The sequence below is a fragment of the Pelodiscus sinensis genome, chromosome 7, assembly GCF_049634645.1.
Source record: "Pelodiscus sinensis isolate JC-2024 chromosome 7, ASM4963464v1, whole genome shotgun sequence".
NCBI lineage: Eukaryota > Metazoa > Chordata > Testudines > Trionychidae > Pelodiscus > Pelodiscus sinensis.
The window spans coordinates 64,582,880-64,604,094 of record NC_134717.1 but is presented as its reverse complement, the minus strand read 5'-3'; the positions used below and the strand labels follow the sequence as shown (position 1 = coordinate 64,604,094).

Below are 21,215 nucleotides of genomic sequence, written 5' to 3'. Positions count from 1 at the left end.
GGGGGAAACGTCCTTTGGGTGGTGGGGTTGTGCTTGTAATGAACCGAATCCAGTGTAGCTGTTGCTGGGTCAATCCCAGGATACTAGGGGCCCAGGTGCACGGGGTAATCTTGAGTTGGGGGAGGCCACCCAGATCTCTGCGTTAAGTTGGGCCACTGCTGCTCAGGTGAGCTGTGAAAAGCAGTTTCTCATTGTGCCAGGGCCAGTGCTGTTCAGTGGGCATCTTGCCAACACCTCTCTGGCCTGCCGGGTGAGGTGGGGAGCAATGGCATTAAAGTCAGTTAGCAGCCAGGGGATGTGCACTTAGGAAGGGGCTGAATTGCTCCACCTGCTTTGATTGCAGCCTCCCAGTGAAGGGAGGGGGAGAAAAGGAAGCATGAGGCTACTCCGCCCAAACAGAAGCCAAGCAGGCGCTCTCCAGTAAGCCTTTTCCCTTCCCTGGCAGCACCCGGAGGGCTGTAAGTCTGAACTCTTACCCTTTGTTTCAGTTCTGCGGTCTCTTTGGAGAGCGCTCAGAATGTGTGCTGGATTCTGCTGTCTGCGTTTCCCGCTCTGTGCTCAAGGGCAGTGTGCGCAGCAGTGGTGTGAGCCTGGGGGGTTGGCAGAGTGCTTGGGCTGTCTTGCCAGCCAGTCCTGGATGGCTGTGGCATTTGGGGGAGATGTCTGGACCTGATAGTCTGCTTTTCGGTGAGCCTTATGAAAGGGACTGTATTTGGGGGTGAGGTTTGGGGTTTTCTTCCCAGCTTTGCCATTAACACCTTTTGTCTTTGGGCAGGTGGTAAAAGATCTGTGTCTCGGTTTACGTATCTGTACAATGGGCATTAAATGTTAGAAACCCAACCATTATCTGCCTGTTAGAAGGGGGACATTGCAGAGATTTTTATCAGATTGTTGTCTCTGAACCCTGCTGGAAAATGAATGATTCTTACTGCTTTTCAAAGGGTTTGGTATAGAGCAGTGAAACTGACCAGACTCTTGTGTTAATTTCACTCTGTGACACCTATGAGCTTTGGCAGAAGTTCTGGCTCTAAGCAGCGAGCGGGGCAATTGGGAGGGAGATTCTTTATAATCCCAAGGGTTAGACCTTAAGCTCTGTTGCATTAGAGTTTAAACCTTGTAAAAAATGGGGTCTGAGGCTCCAGTACTTGCTATGGAAGCGTCTGGAGTAGGTTTGGATTTTTTAAGCCCAGGACAGATATTCGTGCTTAGCATAGATAAGCAGGTAATAATGTCAGCTGCAGCAAACATTAGCGCTCTACGATTAAAGAAGTAACTATTGACTGTTTGCTTCAGTATCTCTTTCTGGGGGCAGATTTAGATTGTATTAAATTGGTAGACAATGAAAACTTGATGGTTCTGCATTTTTCCCTTCCCTTAGGTGTGCATCCCCCCCCCCCCCAAACAGAAACAGGAGTTTTCAAGTATTGAATTGTAACAAACTCCTTTTGAGAGAAGGAAAAACAAGACTGTTTGTAGCTGTCCTGCCAGAAAAGGGTTTGAAGTCTTCTGTGCTGCAGCCTTAAGGGAAGTGGGCAGAGTCACTTATTTCCCTTGTTTGCTCTGGGAACAATGCACTCTAATCTGGGACCTCCAGGCATGTTTAGTTACAGGAGTGCTGGACATTTTCATGCGAAATACCTGGAAATCTTTGTTTGTCCAATGCTCTGAGGACATCAGAATTTTAGCCTAAAGGAAATTAAAGAATTAACCAAGCTCTGGAGTTAAAGGTTGAGTGCAGAGAAACTTTCTGCCTCTGCGCAAGTCAGAAAGTGGAGATCTGTGGAGTCACACTCCCGCCCAGGGCAGAATGGTCACAGGTTTGTGTTGGAAAGAATGCTTGATAGCGTCTCTGCAAACCTGGAGTGATCAGGTGGGAGATGAGGGAGGTAGTTCTTATCTGTCGTGGGCACAAGCACCGAACTTGCCAAAAATCTGTGGGCATTATGTGCAACAAGTTGTCTTGAGTCGACCGCAGACCTGGGTGCATACTAATCCCTCTTCCGACTGATCTAGCTGATGCTGTGAAACGTGCCAGTGTGTGTGGTGCCAATGGCTGGTATTTACCTACATGGCAGCTTTAACTCCTGCCTGTTGGGTTTGCAGAGGGTTACTAACTGATTATTAAAGTGCAGTGCAGCTGCACCACTGACAGGCAGTCTCTAGGGTCAGCTGTTTCCATGTCCTCTCATGAGCTGGCTGATGAAGACCTGTGACACTTAGCCATTATCTGGTCTGTGGGGCGCACAAGATTATATGCACTCCGGCACCTGTATTAAAATAGGTTCTAAAGCCCTGGGACTCTTGGTAATGAAATCTTAATGAGAAATGCCAAGGAAATCCGGGTACTTCAATAGGAGGCAGGAACAGGCAAGTTTAACTCGCAGCAGATGACCCTTGTATCCCCCTCCGTGAGTTGACTCTTAACAATTTGGCATTTCAGGGACCCACAGCTGAAGATCAGAGGCACCAATGTGTACGATGGGATTGTAATGTACCTCCTGCACAGTGCCTCTGAGTGAGCAGAAAGAGCCCGGAGCTGACAGCCTGCACTGGTGCTTAGAGGAAGTAGCTCTGGTTGCCATGCGGGCGGGGGGGGGGGGGGGGGGAGACTCCGTAATTAGCAGCAAGAGAAGAGGCCCAAACTCAGGTTGTCCTTGGTCACAAAGCTTTTAGATCCTCGGGATGGGTAGCTTGCACTAGCAGTGGTATAGGAGTTGGTTCTCGATGCCCAAGGAGAATTCAGGAACCATTTTTGTTGGCAAATGTTATGGGTAGCACCTTTGAGCCGAGCTCTGTTGTGCTAGACACATGGAGAGAGACATCCCTATCCATGAGAACTTAAACCAAAATCTCGTGAGTTGCAGCTCAGTGCTGTAACCAGACACTCCTTCTTTCTACAGTCACCTGATCATTTCTGCAAGCGAGCCATGACTCCCCCACGCTAATCCTCTCTCTCTTACTCTCCCTTCAGGTTGGCCGAGCTGTAAAAGTTGCATCTGGGCGCAGCCCTCGTGGAAGCTGGAATTTCCCACGCTGGACAGTCTAATGCCTGTAGCAAGACCTTGGGAGGAAACATGACCCTCTAGCCTTTCCAAGGCCAGGGCAAGCTTTTGGGATGGCAGCCCAGAGGATTCGTGCTGCCAACTCCAGTGGCCTCCCACGGTGCAAGTCCGAGGGGACGCTGATCGACCTCAGCGAAGGGTTTTCGGAAACCAGCTTTAGCGATGTCAAAGGTGCGGGGGGTTCTGCAGCATTTGATAGTTGTAGTGTGGCAGCAGGTGGAGGCCCTGACTGAAATCAGTAGCTCTGGACATAAGCCTGTGTATACGCATATAAGACAGTATGGGACAAGACGTATAAAGGGGGCAGAAGGAGAAAGGAATGGTAGTAATTGACTTTTCAGGTGGGAAGTGAAGGGGTGAAGTGACATGTCCAAGGTCACACAGGGTGTCTCTGGCAGAGCCGGGAATTGAATCTTGCTCTTGTGAGTCCAGTCTGGGAACTTCCCTTGCAGTTTGGTTTCCATAATTTTCGAGTTTAAAATGTCACCACCTTGTGGGGTACAAGTTCTGAGGAGGGTTTGTAAGTGCTTAGAAATGGCCTGATCTGACTGGAGTACTCTGTGTCAAGTCAGTTTGGGTTCAAGGGCTGTGTGGCACAGACCCTAACTGGTATGGTGGAAGCAAATGAGAACAGGCTAGGGTCCCTGACTGATTTCCATGGTCATCTTCTGCAAGGGCTGGACAAACATGTACAGTTCAAACTTGTTCCTGTGTTACTTCAGGGAATGTCCGATCAGTCTATAATGTCGATTACTGTCTTTGCCAAGAAGTTTACAGACCCATTGGGGCTTTACTTTTTGAATTCTTTGCTGCTCTAACAGTGTCATGTAACATACGGCTTATCAAAATAGCCTCTGAAGTGACTTCCCTGTCCTTGAGCCATTCTATTCAGGCGGCATAGACTTACACTGGGCTAGTGACTTTATACACACACCCATCCTTGGCAGTCACGGCTATGACCCTTTTGGGGGTGGAATCTTGATTCTACCTCAGCCTTGATAATAGGATAATCCAATTTGAACAATCTATATCTTTTTTAAAAATAGATATTAGAAGCCCCTGTTTTGGGGCTGTGTTTGTGTACTTATGAAAACAGACTTTTTTTTCCCTCTTCGGCACGATCTCTTTGGTTTATCATCTAGCAAGATGACAAATATTTGAACACTGCTGAGAGAGCCAGATTTTACTCAAGCATCTCTTGCAGCAAACACGGTTTATCCGTGGGTGCGACACAGCTGAAGTCTGACGGGCCATCTGTGTGTTGTATTGGATTGCTTTCAGTTTATCTGGAGAATAACACCCAGTTTGGCTTGCAGCTGAGTGCTCCAATGGCAAATGAGTTTTGAATCTCTGGCTAATTGTTGATGGTACAGCAGTGGGCAAGGTGCAGAGTTTATTTTGGGAGCTCGCACTGCATCCACTGCTCTTTGGATATGGAGTTAATTTGCGTTAAATAGCCTTGAAAAGCAAAAGCTGGGGAAGTAGAGGGAAAAGCACACAATATGCTGATTTTAGTTGGAGCACGAAACTCTGTAGCAGGTGACTAGTGCTTTAAGAAAAGCACTCTGAAGGCAGTGAGGACTTAAGCACACGTTTGGAGACACATTAATTGGTTTTGCTGGATCAGAGGCCTAGCTGAAGGACTGATTTTTTTTTTTTCATCTGTAGATATGTATCCTTGAAAATAAATCCTAAAATCTTTTGTTAAACAAGAACTCTCCTTCCGCACTGGCAGTTCGAGGGGACAGGAATTTTAGAAGGCTGGTGTTTTGTTTACATCACTCTTGATGATCAGAGACATGCAGCTCAAAAGCTTCTCCCTGTCAGATTTTTCTCCTCCACCCTGACTTTCTCCCTTCGGGATACTATTTAATGGAGGCTTGGGAGCAATCTGTAGTTACAAGGAATGATCAGCCAGAGCATTTGAGGAGTTTGCTGAGCCTCTGCAGCAGAGTGCAGACTATAAGGCTTGTTTGTTTTTAGCCAGATTAAGAAATAGCAGATTAAGAAATCGACTGGACAGGCCAATTCTGCTTGTCAAAGACATCCCCAGTGTCTGAATCCTTTAAAACTTTGAAAGCCCCATTCAGTCCTGTCCTTTGTGCCATTCCCCAGAGCCCTTTTCTTCTTTTTACACACTAAATTGAGAGCGCAGAGTGGCCAAATTCTCCCTTGGAGGAGCTTGTTGGGACCCTGGTTGAAAAGGGAGGTGGTGAGGTCCAGGAGGTAAGATCCTGGATGTGGAGTCTGGAGTCCCTGGTTCTCATCTGGATGAGTGGGCTGCTTGATGAGGTTGGCCCAATCACATCTCCTGTTTCCTTCCAGTCCTTTGACTGTTTTGTCTTTGTAAGACCTGCAGGGCAGAAGCACTTTCACTAAATATCAAAGCATCCAAACTACTAGGTGAGTGGTTTTTAAAGATATTAGAAGAAAAAAAAATTATCCGAGGGTAAAAATGATAAAACATGCTGGTCAAAGTAATTGGATAGTTATTCACTAAACCTTCATCTTAGAAAAACAGTTACGACTTTTGCAGGTTGCTTGTGACACTTGTTTCTTTTCATTTTGCAGTGCCTTCTCCTAGTGCCTTGCTGGTAGACAATCCCACACCTTTTGGAAATGCCAAGGAAGTTGTAGCAATCAAAGACTACTGCCCAACTAACTTCACCACCTTAAAGTTCTCCAAGGGTGACCACCTCTATGTCTTGGATACCTCGGGAGGCGAGTGGTGGTATGCTCACAATACGACGGAAATGGGTTACATACCTTCCTCCTACGTCCAGCCTGTAAACTACCGCAACTCTTCCTTCACTGACAGCGGCATGATAGACAATCTGCTCGAAAGCCCTGATGAAGGAGTCCGAGAACTGGATCTCCTTGGAGAGTGGACTGATGTCAAGAGAAACTCTTCCAATGCCTACAGTAACAACCCTTTCTTCAATGGGGTCCAAACAAACCCGTTTCTGAATGGGAACTTGCAAACTGCACCCAGCTTAGACAAAGAGTGCACCCCCCAAACCACTGTGGACTTACTGCTGTTTGAGACGGCAGCTCCTCTATTTACGGGGGCCAGTTCCACAACGAACACCAGTGTAGGCAACATCTTGGATGAACTTTCATCCACAAATGGATTGGTGTTCGAGCCACCTGTTCGGCGAGACAACCCCTTCTTCAGAAGCAAACGCTCGTACAGTTTGTCAGAGCTGTCAGTTCTTCAAGCTAAATCAGAAATGCCAGCCTCGTCGGGGTTTTTTACCGGGCTCAAGTCCCCTACCCCGGAGCAGTTCCAGAGCAGAGAAGATTTTAGAACTGCCTGGCTGAGCCACAGGAAGCTGGCACGGTCGTGCCACGACTTGGACTTGCTTGGCCAGAGCCCGGGCTGGGGTCAGACGCAACCTGTGGAGACCAACATTGTCTGCAAGCTGGATAGCTCTGGTGGAGCAGTTCAGCTCCCAGATACCAACATCAGCATCCACGTGCCAGAGGGACATGTCTCACCTGGGGAAACGCAGCAGATCGCCATGAAAGCCCTGTTAGACCCTCCCCTGGAGCTCAACAGTGACAAATGCAGCACCATAAGCCCCGTGCTAGAGATTAAACTGAGCAACATGGAGGTGAAAACGTCCATCATGTTGGAGGTGAAAGTGTCAGCAGAGGTCAAGAATGACCTGGTGAGCAAGAGCCTGGTGGGATTACAGTGCCTGCGGAGCGACACCAAGGAAGGACCCTATACACCAATGAAACTCAGCTATTCCTATGGAGACACGATTCAGGTGCAGTTGGATAACCTGGAACCTTGTATGTACGTGGCTGTTGTAGCCCAAGGACAGAATGTCGTCTACCCGTGCACTGTCTGGGACTATATCAGTAAAAAGATCACCGTGGGGGTCTATGGCCCCAAACACATCCATCCTTCTTTTAAAACCATTGTGGCTATTTTCGGACATGAGTGTGCGCCAAAGACTCTCCTAGTGACCGAGGTGACGCGGCAAATCCACGGTGTGGCGCCTGTGGCCTTGCAGCTGTGGGGCAAGCACCAGTTCTCTCTGTCCCGACCGCAGGACCTGAAACTCTGCATGTTTTCCAATATGTCTAATTATGAGGTGAAAGCCAGCGAGCAAGCCAAAATCGTCCGAGGCTTCCAGATGAAGCTGGGGAAGGTCAGCCGCCTCATCTTCCCCATCGTGTCCCATGACTTCAACGAGCTCTCAGATTTCACATTAAGGATACAGGTCAAGGATGACGAGGATGCCATACTGACCCAGTTCTGCGTGCAAACGCCACAGCCGCCTCCAAAAAGTGCCATCAAGTCCACTGGGCAAAGAAGGTTCCTCAAGAAGAATGAGGTTGGGAAGATCATTCTGTCCTCCCTGGCTGCCACTAGCAAATATCCTGTCTTTCAGGAGCGGCCGGTGGCAAGCCTGAAGTATGGCAAACTGCTTAAAACCGTGGTGCGCCAAAGCAAGAACCATTACTTGCTGGAGTACAAGAAAGGAGATGTCATTGCGCTGCTCAGTGAAGAGAAGATCAAACTGAAAGGCCAGTTGTGGACAAAGGAATGGTACATTGGCTACTACCAAGGGAAAATTGGCCTTGTTCATGCCAAAAACGTGCTAGTGGTTGGGAAGGTCAGGCCTAGCTATTTTTCTGGACCTGATCTCACCACCAGCACATTGCTTGAGCAAATCCTGAGGCCGTGCAAGTTTCTGACCTACATCTATGCCTCGGTTAGGACTCTGCTTATGGAGAACATCAGCAGCTGGCGCTCGTTCGCAGACGCTTTAGGATATGCGAACTTGCCACTCACTTTCTTCTGTCGAGCAGAGCTGGACAGTGAGTCGGAACGGGTTGCCTCAGTGCTGGAGAAGCTGAAGGAAGACTGCAATAATACGGAAAACAAGGAGAGGAAATCTTTCCAGAAGGAGCTCATGGCGGTAAGAACAGAACAGTCCATACAAATAAGTGTCTGGTTGGTTTTTTTTTCCAGCAATGTTTGAATGGGAAACTGGCCATCCTTCACTATATTCATATTACAGCATGCCTAGAAATCCCCCAGTGGCATCAGGGGCCCAATATGCATATGCAGTGCCTAGCACATATGCCCTGAAGAGCTAATGTGGCCTGGAAGCACAGAGAGGTGGAATGATGTGTCCAAGTCACACCTAGGTCAGGGGCTGACCTGGGAATACAACCAGGCATTCTATCCAGTGCATCATCCAATAGAAAACTTTGCCTCCTTGTGGGCTCCAGTGAAAAGGACTTAAGTGTGAGGGTAGCCTAGGGAATTACTGTGATCAGTAAAGCATAGGGGAGGACTGCCCCATGGTGGCAATGAAAACATCCTCCACAGGCTCTTTCCCACCGTTATATCATTAACGAAAATGCAAAGGAAGCGTCACCTCCCGGTTGGAGGGAGGAGCATTGGTTACAAAGTCATAGACACCCTTCATGAGCCTTCTCTCATTGAGTGGTGGGAGCGTGTAGAGCCTCTGCAGGGTTTTAGGAAGGTCCATGGGCATGTGTGTTTTTTTTAAAGGTATCTGATCCAAAGCCCGCTGAAGAAATTGGCAGTTCCACTAGCTTCAGTAGTTTCTGGCTTTAAAGTGGCCATTAGTGCTAAAATGGGGAGTTTAATTATACCCTCAGGGCAAGAATAAATATGTACTTAAGAAAGAACATGAGTTCCTAGCCATGGAGGGTAAGCAACTCAAAGCAAACAGTTTTAAAAGCTTGTTAGGCATCAAGCGTTTTGGGGTGGGTGTGCGTGTGTGTGTGGGGGGGGGAGGGGGTTATGCAAAAGTTTGTAAAAAGACGACAAACTGACATAGCAAGAAATGTAAAAATGATTTTTGTCTTGTTTTAATTGACTGTTAACCAATGTATACCATCTCTTGCAAGGGAGGGTATAGCAAAGATTTTGCTGTAAAGATTGCTACTGGGAAAAGAGAATTCTGCATCTTTGCTTATGGGACAAAAAACAGACTTTAAAAAAATAACCAGCAGGAAAATCCTTAATGTTGTTTTTGGCTTCCCTTTCCCTGATCATCATCAAACGCAACCGCTGAATCGTGTTTGGAGCAGCTTGAATTTAGGCAGCTCATCCTGAAGAATGGGTTGCTCCTACAGAACATCTGGAAATGACTCAATCAGTAGTGTTTGAATAAATTTCTGATTGTATTCTGGGGAACCTTGAATCCTGTGCTTCTTGCTTAGGAAAAAAATGCCACTGACAATTTGCTGTTGCAGAGTGGATCTCGGTGTGATTCTGGGGATACAAGCCACAGACATTCAGTACTTGTTTATTAGACAAGCGCTGTGGCATTTTTTGTCCTTTAAATGGTGCCTTTCAGAAAAGCAAATAACTGGGCAACATCAAATCACGTTTTTAAAATGGCAGCTTCATTACTGAATAGCAAAATCTTTTCTTGGTTGTTTCAGGCCAAAATGTGTAGAAAGGAGGCAGCACCATGTGTAATATCTCACATCTTTGTAAAAGCAAGGAGTCCTGTGGCACCTTAAAGACTAAAAGATGCATCTGACAAAGTGGTTTTTACCCACGAAAGTTTATGCACAAATACATCTCGTTAGCCTTCAAGGTACCACTGGAATCCTTGTCCGTTATTTGTTGCATCTAGATCAGGTGCTACTTTATATTTAAATCCTAGAACCATAGGACAGGAAGGGACCTTGAGTAGGCGTCTAGTCCAGTCCCCTGAACCCAAGGAAGGGCTAAGTATTGTCTAGACCATGGGTTCCCAAACTGGGGGAAGGGGGCATGAAGAAGTTCGGGGGGGGGGAGGGGGGGAGGAGGCGCAAGGCGATTTTTTTTTCCCCTCAAGTTTTGCTGCTATTATGGGGGATGAGGGGGCGTGAGGGTTTCTCAAAAAATCAAAAAGGGGGCGGGATGCCGAAAAGTTTGGGAACCACTGGCATCCCTCACAGGTGCTTGTCTCACAGGCTCTTTAACATCTCCACTGACTGACTGCTCTGTCATTTTCATCACTGTCTGTTTGGACAACAGTTTAAATTGCCAGCCACTGGAGAAAGGATCCTTTTAATGTCTGCTTGTGGCGTTCCTCCATTTGTGTCTTTAAATGCAGGCAGCAGTCTTGCTAGAGCCTGTAGAAATGGGCCTGTGACCAGGACATGAAGATCCGGACATGAAGATCCGGTCATGTTTGTGCAGAAGCGCAGTGCTAGGAATGGAAAATGGCAACCCAAATGCTGATGTGTCTCCAGAGATCATGAAAATGGTCAATAGACAGGCCCTTACTCAGAGAGGAAGCAACCTTTCCAAAGGGTTCTTGCTGAGAAGGGCTCTGCTCAAAAGCAGAGGTATGGAAGCATTTTAAAAAAATCCTGGTGTCACCTAAAAGAAAAAAGCCTGAATTCTACTTTAAGGCAGGGACAGGTAGAAAGGAATTCAGACAGAACCCTTTCTGGGGAGCGCAAAATGGGGCAGGCTGTTAAAGGGCCATGAGCTATTCTTATAGCTGAAAAGAGAAATGTGGTGATGTCGTGGGGCAGTACTGAGAGAGAGAGACCGACCCACTAATTCAAAGGGAACAGATGTTGGAGGGAAGGGTGACCCTGGGTTTCCCGGATACAGGCCTGTTAAACCCATCCATAATTTCAGTGCTGTCTGGCAGTCATGACTGTTCCCCAGAGTCTCTTCTGCTTCAAAAGCAAGCCTGTTTTTTGGGGGGTTCCCCCTCCTTCCTGCTGAAAGAACTCTTCAATTGAAATTGGGGGTGGCGTTTTCAGGCAAATGAGCATCTAAAAATGGAAGAGGGAAAAATCCATGGGCTGCCCTCTTCCTGTGGTCTTACAGGGAAGCACTTGTACGTGGGGTCTTTCGTTTGGGCCAGATGTTGTTGTTCCTCAGTGTGGGCCCTCGCAGATGTTCAGCAGCTGTATTTTCCCCTTTCCTTCTACCCGGGGGGCACCAGAATCCCCTGACTCCTGATGAATTATTGTGGGGAGTTCTCTGACCTGTACTATGCAGAAGATCAGAATAGATTGCCCCCCGATGTGTGGTATGGCAAGCCGGCTGGACTGGCGCGCCTTCTCCCCCTGCCTGGGCCACGAGTTAACCTGTAGCTGGTAAGCATCACCCATTAACCATTCACATCCCTAGTCAGAGCCATGAGCAGGACACTGGGCCTCAGCAAGCACGTGTGGGTCAGCTGTGTGGCAAACTTCACACCATGTGCAACTTCTCACTTGCTAGTCGGGATGCCAGCCGCTTCGCTGACCACATGAGCCGAGGCAAAGAATTGGGCCCGTGGCTTTCCACCATCTGCAATCAGCATTGTTCCCTTTGGGGATACTGATGGATTTTCTATAAACTGAAGTGAGACTTGCGTGTGAAGGAGAATCAGTAAGTTAATGGGGGGGCGAGGGGGTAAGGAGGGGTGAGATGTCTGATTCTGCAGACAGCTTGGTGTTTGCTATTGTCACTCCATAGCAGCCAAAGCTTTGGCCCGAGTTCTCCTCCCCTTTTGCTCAGATGCTATTTTCCTCCCAGCGAGGATTGGAAATGGGATTCTCTGCCTTTCTGAGGTGGGATGCAAATCCCGGGTCTCTAGCTGGATTTTCAATGGGTTTGCCTTGGCAAGGCTTTGAAATAGCAGCATTTGAATATCAAAGCGGGCGCTGGGCGGTGCCCAAGCTAGCTAGTCTCTTGGCTGGCTGGAAGTGTCTCCGAGGTTAATGAATACTTGGAAGGCCATTTTCAAGATAGTGCTTTCAAGCAGTGGTAAGAATAGTACCTCCATGGCCAGGCTTCAGAGCAACATGCCCCGATGTGAGTGGAAATGGGACTGCTGAATGGGAGTGTTAGTTATGAGGCGACTCAACGTGATTTTGCTGCCTTGCATTGGGTGGAGGGGAGGTAGTGAGCATCACTACAGAAGCCGAATGCAGGATTAAGGGCCATTGTGACCCTACTAATCCCGGCAGCCAGTGTCTGTGGGATTGAATTGTTTGGATGAGTTGTGCAAAGGCCAGAGATGATCCAGAGTACTGTGGCTGCGCTAGCTGCCCTGAGCAGCCCCTGCCGCACTGTGGGCGCTGCCTGAGGCATGTGCGTTGTTGCTAATGGACTCACAGATGTAGGTGCATGAGGATGAACCATTCAGCTGCTGTGAACGTGTCTGGTGCCAGCAAATCTTCCTGTTCATCTCCTATTTCTCACCTGTCAGTCTAGTCTCTCACACATGGCTGGCCAGTGTGGTGGCCTCTGTGATGCTCCGTTAAGCTCTTGTTGACGCTCTTCTCCATCCTTTTCCTTTGCTCGTTCATGCCCATCTTGTCTGCAGACCACCTGCTTCGCAGGCCCTCGCTGTTCCTCAGGAGTCGACAGGCTTGCGTCGTGCTAGGGACTGAAGGCGAAGGAGGCTGGCTGCAGCACAAGGGCTAGCTCTGAGCTGGAGGTGTGATTCCCTGCTCCCTTGCAGCGTGCCCAAGTATAATGGGTGTAAAACTCGTCCCTTCTCTGCTGGGAGCATCGTGCGTCCCCTGCAGTCCTCCCGCTCCCGTGTGATGGCCATGGAGAATGGGTGCTTATGTAGAGAGCCCGTTGCCATTCGCACTTGGGATTCACCCCAAGGGTTGGAGTTGCCTTCGTTGGCTCTGGATTCCCAGCCGTATGGCCTGAAGCAGTGCTCAGGCACAGCCCCCATGGGACGTGGCCTGGTTTTAGTACCAGTCCCACTCTGGGCATCAGAGGTTTTTGTTCTGTTCATCTTTTTAAACTAGCAACTTCTTTTGCTTATTGCTTCATTCCCTTCAGTGTTCTGCAGAATGGGCGGGGTGGGGACCAGCCTGGCTTGCTGGGAGCAGAAGCAGAGTGGCTTGCTGCAGGGTTGGCAAAGGCCTGTGTAGTTCCTGTGTTTGTACCTATCAAATTAACCCCAGTCGGCGAGGGAGCACAGCAGAAACTTGTGTTCAAGCACAATTAGGGACTCAGTTGTGCTACTCAACGCCAGGCCTCCTTTCTTCCCAGCTGAGTCGCAGCAGAGAGGATCAGGGAGTCAGAGCCCTCAGCATCTTTTCAGCCTTTGGGCCCTGAAAAGGTGAAGAGAACCTGCCTGTGTTGGGGTGAAACACAGAAATCCCCTTTGGGTTTTCTCCCCAGCATGCTGCTCATGCCACTGACACCGGCCTTCCTGCCCTCTGGGGCTTCCCGTCACCCTGCCCTGCTGGGTCAGGGTCTCTCCCAGTCACAGCGCAGAGCTGGGGTCACCACCCCCCTGCAGAGCAGCAGACACTGAACCAGCTCAGCTCTGGGAAGGCTCAGCACCCAGGAAACCAAAACCCCAAATCCTCCTTCCTCTGTATGCAAGTTCTACACAGCAAGATCATAAAGATGTTCACCAACTTTAACAATGAAAGAGATGCAGAGTGGTTCTACCCCCGCCCCTCTAAAAAAAATTTACACTGGGCTTGATAATAAACAAAGGTGTTTTTAAGTATAAAAAAGTAGGATGTAAGTGATTGCAAGTGAGAACAGTCAGATCAAAGTATGTTACTAAGTTAAAATAAGCAAGTGTTCTGCTCCACTAGGAAACATGTTACATGCACATTCTTACCCTAAACAGTTGCTCCTATCTCAGATAAAATGCCTCAAGTCAGAGTTGTTGATCTTCACTCTGGCCTGTGTCTGCAGCTTTTTTCAAGATTCTTTAGAGTCCTTTCAGGTTTCTTCATGTGTATCCTCCTAGGGTGGGCGAGGCAGTTTCAAAGGCCAGCTGAAAACAAAGACCTGACTGCTTTCCATTCCTTAGACATTCCAAGGCAGGAACCCTTTGTTCAATCACTCCATCCCCGTGGGAAAGTACTAGACTGAAGATGGATTCCACTACCAGGAGGCATGGGCACATGTCCTCCGGGGACCAACCCCAGTTTGGGCTCACAGGAAGACTAAAACCATTCATGGGTTGTTGGTTTGAGTACTGAGCCATTAAGTTCCTAATACATCATAAATGGCCCTCATTAGCACATTGAGAATTAAAACCAGATCCATATGTCTAACTTCACACACAAGAATGATACATGCACAAAAATGGGATACACAGATTACATGACCAGCTTTGTGGAAAGCATTTTCAAGTTATGCATATTCATAAGCCAATTTCATAAAGCATGCCCTCCTACACCAGGTACCTTGGGCTCTGTCACCCCCTAGTGCTGTGACAAGCACAGTGTGCCTGTGGAGGGGCTGGGCTGCAAGAGGGGATAGATTGCTCTTGCTTCTGATGCTGTGGTCTGTGTTTGCTGGGTGCAGCTGGCCTTTCCAAGGGTCGCTGCACAGAGGAGACTGTGTAGAGAGCAGTCACGGCTGAGATTGGGGGGAGGAGGGAGTGAGTGAACTTCTCACGTTCACACCTGTTCAGTGCACTGTCTTTGTGCTTGAACCATTTTGTTTGCCTCGTGCCTCCCATCCCGTTTTTGGAAACTGTCAAAAACACTGGTTCCAGTTCCTGTTGCGCTGGCTTTGAATTTTCTTCTTAGGAAACGATGGCACTGACCAATATCCTTAATACAGCATTGTCACTCCAGACCTTGGGCTAGGCCATTGGCGGCAGGACACATCAGTGTTTTCCTGTGGTTCATTCCTCTCCTATCTGAGCCTTTTTATAACCCTTCTAAAGTTTTACATCCCTTAATCTCTTACTGTGTTTGCTTATCGGCAGCGTTGATTGCTTCTCTTGTTGATCCAGGAACACAGCATCAGCTCTGGTGTGATTCCATAGACACAGCTGGATTGCTCCTGCCTCTGCCGGCTACAGGGCATGACAATGCTGGCATTCCCAAGCTGCTTTCTAGAGTCAAAGGGCAGGCACAGGAGCCTTTTAAGTGATAAATGTATGTGTGGGTCTCTGGAAACTTCGCCCTGAGAGAGGTGGGAGTTTAAGATTAGGAACTAGACATTGCTCTTCTCTCTTTGTAGGGTGCTGGATGGAGTTACAGGGGTTGACTATGTAAAGGAAACAAATCTTTTGGGAAGTATTTTATGAATTGTAACACATGCACATACCTGACTATTAAAGTTAAAATGCTGCTGCGGGTTGCTACCACTTCACCTCTCAGCCTGTCTGTCGCATTTCGGTATTCACAGTAATGTTGAGTTGAGAGCCCTGTGAAAATTCTTTGCCATGTGTCTGTGGGGAGCTCTGAAACCACAACCTTCACCCTGCCTGTCTGGAAACATCTGCCTTTTATCCCAAGGACGCAGAGCACCCAATGAATCTGAAAGGCAGCAAACATTAAAACCGAGCAAAGGAAATTAATATTTATGCAACCTTGGGGACTCATTGCCACAAGAGGTTCCTGAGGTCAGAGGAGAGGAGTAATTACATGCTGGTGGATGTTCTCATCTGAAGTTGTTTTTTTAATTGTGTAAATAAGGGGTAAAACTCGCTCCTACTTCAGAACACACACCTGTCACTAACTTCCTGAGTCTCTGATGAAATATTCCCCATAGGTAGGTAATTGTCCATGAATGGGTTATTGCAAAAATCTCTGAAACATCTCATATTGGCCAGCATGCTGGACTAGATGGAGCACAGACTTGGTTTGGGCTGGTATTTCTTTGTTCCATAAGAACCAATGCAAAGTACTCCATTTAGCAAGGAACAATCAGTTGAAACGAGTGCCTAGGAAGTACTGTGGAAAGGGATCTGGGGGTCCACAAGCCAAATGAGTCAGCAGTGTGACACTTACAAAACATCATTCTGGGATGTATTCACAGGGGTGTTGTAAGCAACATGTGAAGTAATTCTTCCCCTCTACTCTGCTGATTGGGCCTCAACTGGAGTATTGTGGGAAGACTGAAAATATTTGGTTTGTTTAGTTTGGAGAAGAGGGGACTTAGAGCGGACATAAGATTTTTCAAGTACATAAGTTTATGAGGAGAGTGATAAATTGTTCTCAGCCTCTGAGGAGAGCACAAGAAGCAATGGGCTGAAATTGCATCAAGGGAGTTTTAGTTTAGACATTAGGAAAAAGTTCCTGCCTGTCAGGGTGGTGAAGCACTGCAATACATTGCCCAGGGAGTTTGTGGAATCTCTATCACTGGAGATTTTTAAGAGTAGGTTAAACAGATGCTTGATATGGGTGAGGCTGATAATACTTAGTCCTGCCATGAATGCAGGGGACTGGACTAGATGTGCCCTCGAGGTCCTGTTCAAACCTGTGATTCTGTGTTCTGATCATTACTGTGTAAGCCCTTAATTTCTTAGGCCAGCTGGAAACTCTTGCTTGACACTTGTAGGTCTGTTTCTGCAGGTTGCATCCCTTTTTGCTCAGTCCTGTGCAGTATCAGGTTATGGGTACATGCTGCTGAGTCTTTCACTGGAATTCTGGATTCCTTCAGTATTTGGTTCCATACTGGTTAAAGTATGGCAAAGTAGGAGAGCCAGAAAACTTCCCACTCCAGGAGGCCCTAACTGCAGTGCCCCCAGAGAAGGGTTTCAGGAATGGCAGGTCTTAAATCCGTGAACTCTCCTCTTTCCAGGGATTAGAGGCTGTCTGAAGAACTGAAAGGTGGGGTGTGCAGAAGGAAAGTAGCATGACTGCTTCCATCACACCACCTATGTCTCTGACCTGCCCATACAGCTGGCTGGCACTGGCATCAGATCTGTGCTTGCTTTTCCCCATGCTGGCATGCGGCTCTTGGCTGGCAGATGTTCTAGTTATTAACAAGTGCCTGGGTGCATTGATTCTGTGTGTCCCCTTTTCTCTGTAGCAAAAGCCCTGTTCTGTTCTTCTCTGGTTGTTATCCCTCCCAAGGTATATTGACCATCTTAAGTTAATTGTGTTTATCATGGGCTGCTGTTTTTCTCAGTTCCTATAGGCTTACACTGCAGCATGGAGCAAAATATTTCATGTGTGTGCCTGGCAGGTCTGGCTGGGACTCCCAGGCCTGCCTCTGAAGTGGAGGCAGGGTGCTTTATCCGCTTAAGGATATAATTCTTCCTGCTGGTCCAGCGACCCTGTTTCACCACCTGTCATATGGGGGAGGGGAGCTAATGCTGCACTGAAGAGATTTTCCTGCATACTCAGACAGGGCTGTGTGGCTAGAAAGGGACATGTCAGTTTACATTGCTGAGGGGGTTTGAATGACGGGCTCAGAGACGGGGCAGCTGAGTTGGGTTTTGGTAGGGAAGGTCTTGGCTTCCTTCTTTCATAGGCTTTATCACTGCCACAATTGAGAGCAAAGAATGAAGCCTGGCCATCGCTGTAATGAGTTGTCACTGGTCTCAGCGGTCTGGCCTGGCAACAGCTCAGGAGTACGCTGTTGATGGCTGTGGGGGGGGGGAACCTGTGAGTGTGCTCTGACCTTGGCCTGGTTTGCTCTGTCATCTGTCAGGCCCTGCTGAAAATGGACTGCCAGGGGCTGGTGGTGAGGCTCATTCAGGACTTTGTGCTCCTGACCACAGCGGTGGAAGTGGCGCAGCGCTGGAGGGAGCTGGCAGAGAAACTAGCCAAGGTCTCCAAGCAGCAGATGGACGCCTATGAAGCCCCCCACCGAGACAAGACTGGAGTGGTGGACAGTGAGGTGAGACTAGATTGGACATGACCTTAAAGTCCTGCTGTGCCTGGCTGTGTCCCATGGCCTGGAAGCCAGTGCTGAGGGCTGGTTGATCCGCCTGTGTGGACGTCTTGGCTGAGGTGTCCGCAAATGATGCCCCTTTGGTGATGGGAGCCTTAGTCACATTCCCTTCAATTACGAGATGGAGCTGCCTGAAAGCAGCCTCTGCAGGAGAACCTCCATTGAGCCTCGAGTCTGAGCAACTGTGCTGCAGGGGGAGTGAGGATTTCCTTGTCTTCACAGCTAACGGCCCCTTTCCGAAAGGGGGGCAGAGCACAGTATGTTTCTGCTGACCGCTTGTGATGATTGACACTTTGTGTGTGACAGACACACATGCACAGTGTCAGTCATCACAAGCGGAAACCTTGGGTGTGTGGTTGAGCGACTCCCTCTCTGTCTCCTCTCTAGGAGTGGAGCAGTGAGCCTGCCAGGGTAGGCTTGGTAGCTATATTTCTTGGGGTGGGCCAGAGGACAGTCAGTTTCAATCATCTCTCTGCTGCTGTTCTAAAAATAAATAGCATGTCCATGACGATGGAAATCCTGGGGCCCTTCCGGTTTGAGTAACTGTTTCTCCAGTCCTCTGATCCTTACTGGAGTTGAATTTTCCCCAAACCAGTGGCCTTTGTGGGGATCACTGTTCACATTCTGTCGGGGTAAATCAAGACCTGTGTTCTGGGGTGGGCGCTGAGCACTGCAGGGCTCCGACAGTTGTCCTCCTCTTTCCCCCGGCTCAGCTCTGCACAACCTGGCTGAGTGTGCGGCTGGGAAGCCTTGCTACTCGAGTATCTGGAGGTGGTGAGCAAACAGCCTGAATCTGGACTTGGGTCCTGATTCAGCAAAAGGCCTGCTGAGCCTCATTGAAGTTGATGGCATTTACCTCTTGCAAGTCCCTTGCTGATTAGATAGGGCCCTGCCAAATTCACAGCCATAAAAATGCATCTCTGACTCTGAAATCTGGCCTGTCCTCGTGAGAGCTGCTAGTTTGAGTGGTTTTTCCCCTCTCCTTATACTGATTTCATGGGGAAGAGCAGCATCTCTCAAATTGGGGGTCCTGGAGCAGCAGGGTTATTTTAAGGGGGGTTGCAATATTGCTATCCTTACTTCTGCACTTCATACCTGGGGGAGCCAGAGAGTGGCATCTGCTGACTGGGAACCCAGCTGTGAAGGCAGTGCCACCCCCAGTGGCAGCCAAGAAGTAAGGGTAGCAATATGTCTTCCCCATTCCTTTTTGCATCAGGACCCCTAAAATTATAACACTGTGAAATTTCATATGTGACTAGCTGAAATCATGACATGGACAACTTTTAAAATCCGAAATGGAGGGTGAATTTGGTAGGGCTCTAGGAATAGGGATGGAGATAAGCGCTTTACAGAGGTAGGGCCTGAATGGGCAACTATCACGACCCAGTAACAGTTCTGCTTGGCTTTGCTTTCTCTTTCTCTCTGGCACGGAATGCAGGCCATGTGGAAACCGGCGTATGACTTCCTGCTAACCTGGAGCAGCCAGATTGGAGACAGCTACCGGGATGTCATCCAGGAGCTGCACACAGGGCTGGATAAGATGAAGAGCCCCATCACCAAGCGCTGGAAGCATCTAACCGGGACCCTGATCCTAGTCAATTCCTTGGACATTCTCCGGGCAGCTGCCTTCAGCCCTCCAGAGCATGAAGATTTTGCCATCTGATGGCAGGAATTCCTGGCAGGTTTTAACTCTTCCTGATTTTTAGCAGAGGACAAGAAGTGGGAGGGAGCTGACAGTTTTGGAAGACCAAAGTTTGAAGGTTCGCACTGGGACTGGAATCGCACACTGAAGTGGATCCTCTTTCGAACATTCTCCCTCGTGTTGAAAGAATCAAAGCTGGCTTTCTCTGCTGGGGGCTGATACGAGTTCTACAGCTTTCTATTTGTGAATTTTAACCATTGGGGAGGGAGACCTCGCACATTTTTAGGCATTTGCAAATAAATATTTACTTTTTTAATGAGAAGCGAAGGTTGAAACCACTTTGGGAGAGTTGTTGAATTTTTAAGTTGCGGAGAAACTTTTTTTTAAAATGATCACTTCTAAAATTTACCATGAGTCATGTAAATATGTATTTAAAACAAAGCACAGTGTGAATCTCTCCTTTCCCTTCTCTCAACCTCCCCTACCCCTTGAGGCTTTTGACTGTCTATAGCGAGACTCTAAGATCACTGTTTTATATTCACCATTGCAGAAACTCTGAACCTCCTAGTGCCCTGAGAAAGTGTTACAAAGAGAAGCGGTTGTACTGTTTTTGTTCCAATAGCTTTCTGTGATCTGGATTTTTATATATACACCTTTTCTAATGTCTAGATCTGGCAATACACAATGTACCACTTCAGTTTTGAACCTGACGTGTCAGTGCTGCCTTTAGTATTCGAGCAAAGGGAGGCATCCCTCCTGCCTGCTGTTACATTTAGCATTCTGGAAGAAGCTGAAAAGATTTCTGCTTCCATGGTGTTCCCTCCGCCTCTTCTTCCTTCTCTTGCTTCTGAGGGACATTAACCAGATAGGTGCCAGGTTCCTGGAAGGTAACCTTCCCCTCTCTTGACTGCCAAGATTTGCTTGTTACAGTTCAGAGCAATCTCGGCTGGGGACCTGCATGCTCCAGAAATGGTCAAGAGAGAACTGCGTTAAAAGTCCTTTTCCATGGGATCATGCCCAAAGCTCACTGGAGTCAGTGGGAGTTATTACTGTCTTAGGTGCCCTTTCAGTCAAGCCCTGAACATTTTAGAGCTCTGGGCCAAAGCCCATTAAAGTTGGTGGTGAAACTGCCTGTGACTTTCCTGAGCTTTGGGTTGGGTTGTTGATGCCACTGAGTTCCAGTCCACCACGTAAATACCTGTTGGTCCGAGGAACCACCAAGCTGAAATCTTGTCCTGTCTGGGGTTCCTTCACATGCGATGTCTGCAACCCTTTTTAGCAGCTGCACCCCTTTTGAGTGATCCCCTCTCCCTCTCTTTGAAATATTCTACATGGCAGAAAAGGTATCTTTGCACAGAATGAAGACATTACTTTTAAGTGGGAAGTCAAGCTGCCACACGCATGGAAAACTGATGAAAACATTACCTATGAAAGACGTTTCCGCTGGGTTGATCACCGAGAAGGGAAGTATATTTTTACTCCTTTATCTGTATATTGAGAGAGGTTGGTGAGACCTTGCTAGAAGCATTATGGTGCTGTAGTGACTGATCCGTGATCACAGGTTGCCAGGAGAAAGTGGCACGATTATTTTTTTAACTCCATTATCTAGTTCCCAGCAGGCACGGAGGCCTACAACTGGCGTTAGTCATCAATCCAGTGGGATTGCTCTGAACGGTTGAGCTGGCTTGAGTCACAGGGCTCGTCCTGCATCTGAAATAAAACTGCTCAAAGAAGTCCGCCTGGGCCCCAAGAGGTGGACATTTAAAGTATTTGTGACCCCAAGTGACTCGTGTATCAGGAAAGGCCCTGCCGGAGTCTAGCAAGAGTAGAGTGACAAGTTAGATGCATATAGTAGAAGGAAACCCCACTTCTCCAAAGAATGGAGAGACAGTTT

General features: G+C 48.2%; 1 protein-coding gene across 6 annotated transcripts in view; it reads left to right on the top strand.

The window, feature by feature from the left end:
- Positions 1-19,659, top strand: part of SH3BP4 (SH3 domain binding protein 4) — a 70,346-nt gene extending 50,687 nt beyond the window's left edge. For 4 of the 6 annotated variants that reach the window (XM_075934100.1, XM_075934102.1, XM_075934101.1 and 1 more), the window contains 4 exons: positions 2,972-3,233; positions 5,634-7,996; positions 17,437-17,625; positions 19,118-19,659. In XM_075934100.1, the coding sequence (XP_075790215.1) occupies positions 3,116-3,233; positions 5,634-7,996; positions 17,437-17,625; positions 19,118-19,342 (2,895 nt within the window). In that variant the 5' untranslated portion in view covers positions 2,972-3,115 and the 3' untranslated portion in view covers positions 19,343-19,659. Of the gene's footprint in view, positions 1-156; positions 459-509; positions 688-2,971; positions 3,234-5,633; positions 7,997-17,436; positions 17,626-19,117 lie in introns of those variants that run through there. The other 2 variants (XM_006123651.4, XM_006123650.4) reach the window with 2 other exon arrangements.
- The last annotated feature ends 1,556 nt before the right edge of the window (positions 19,660-21,215 follow it).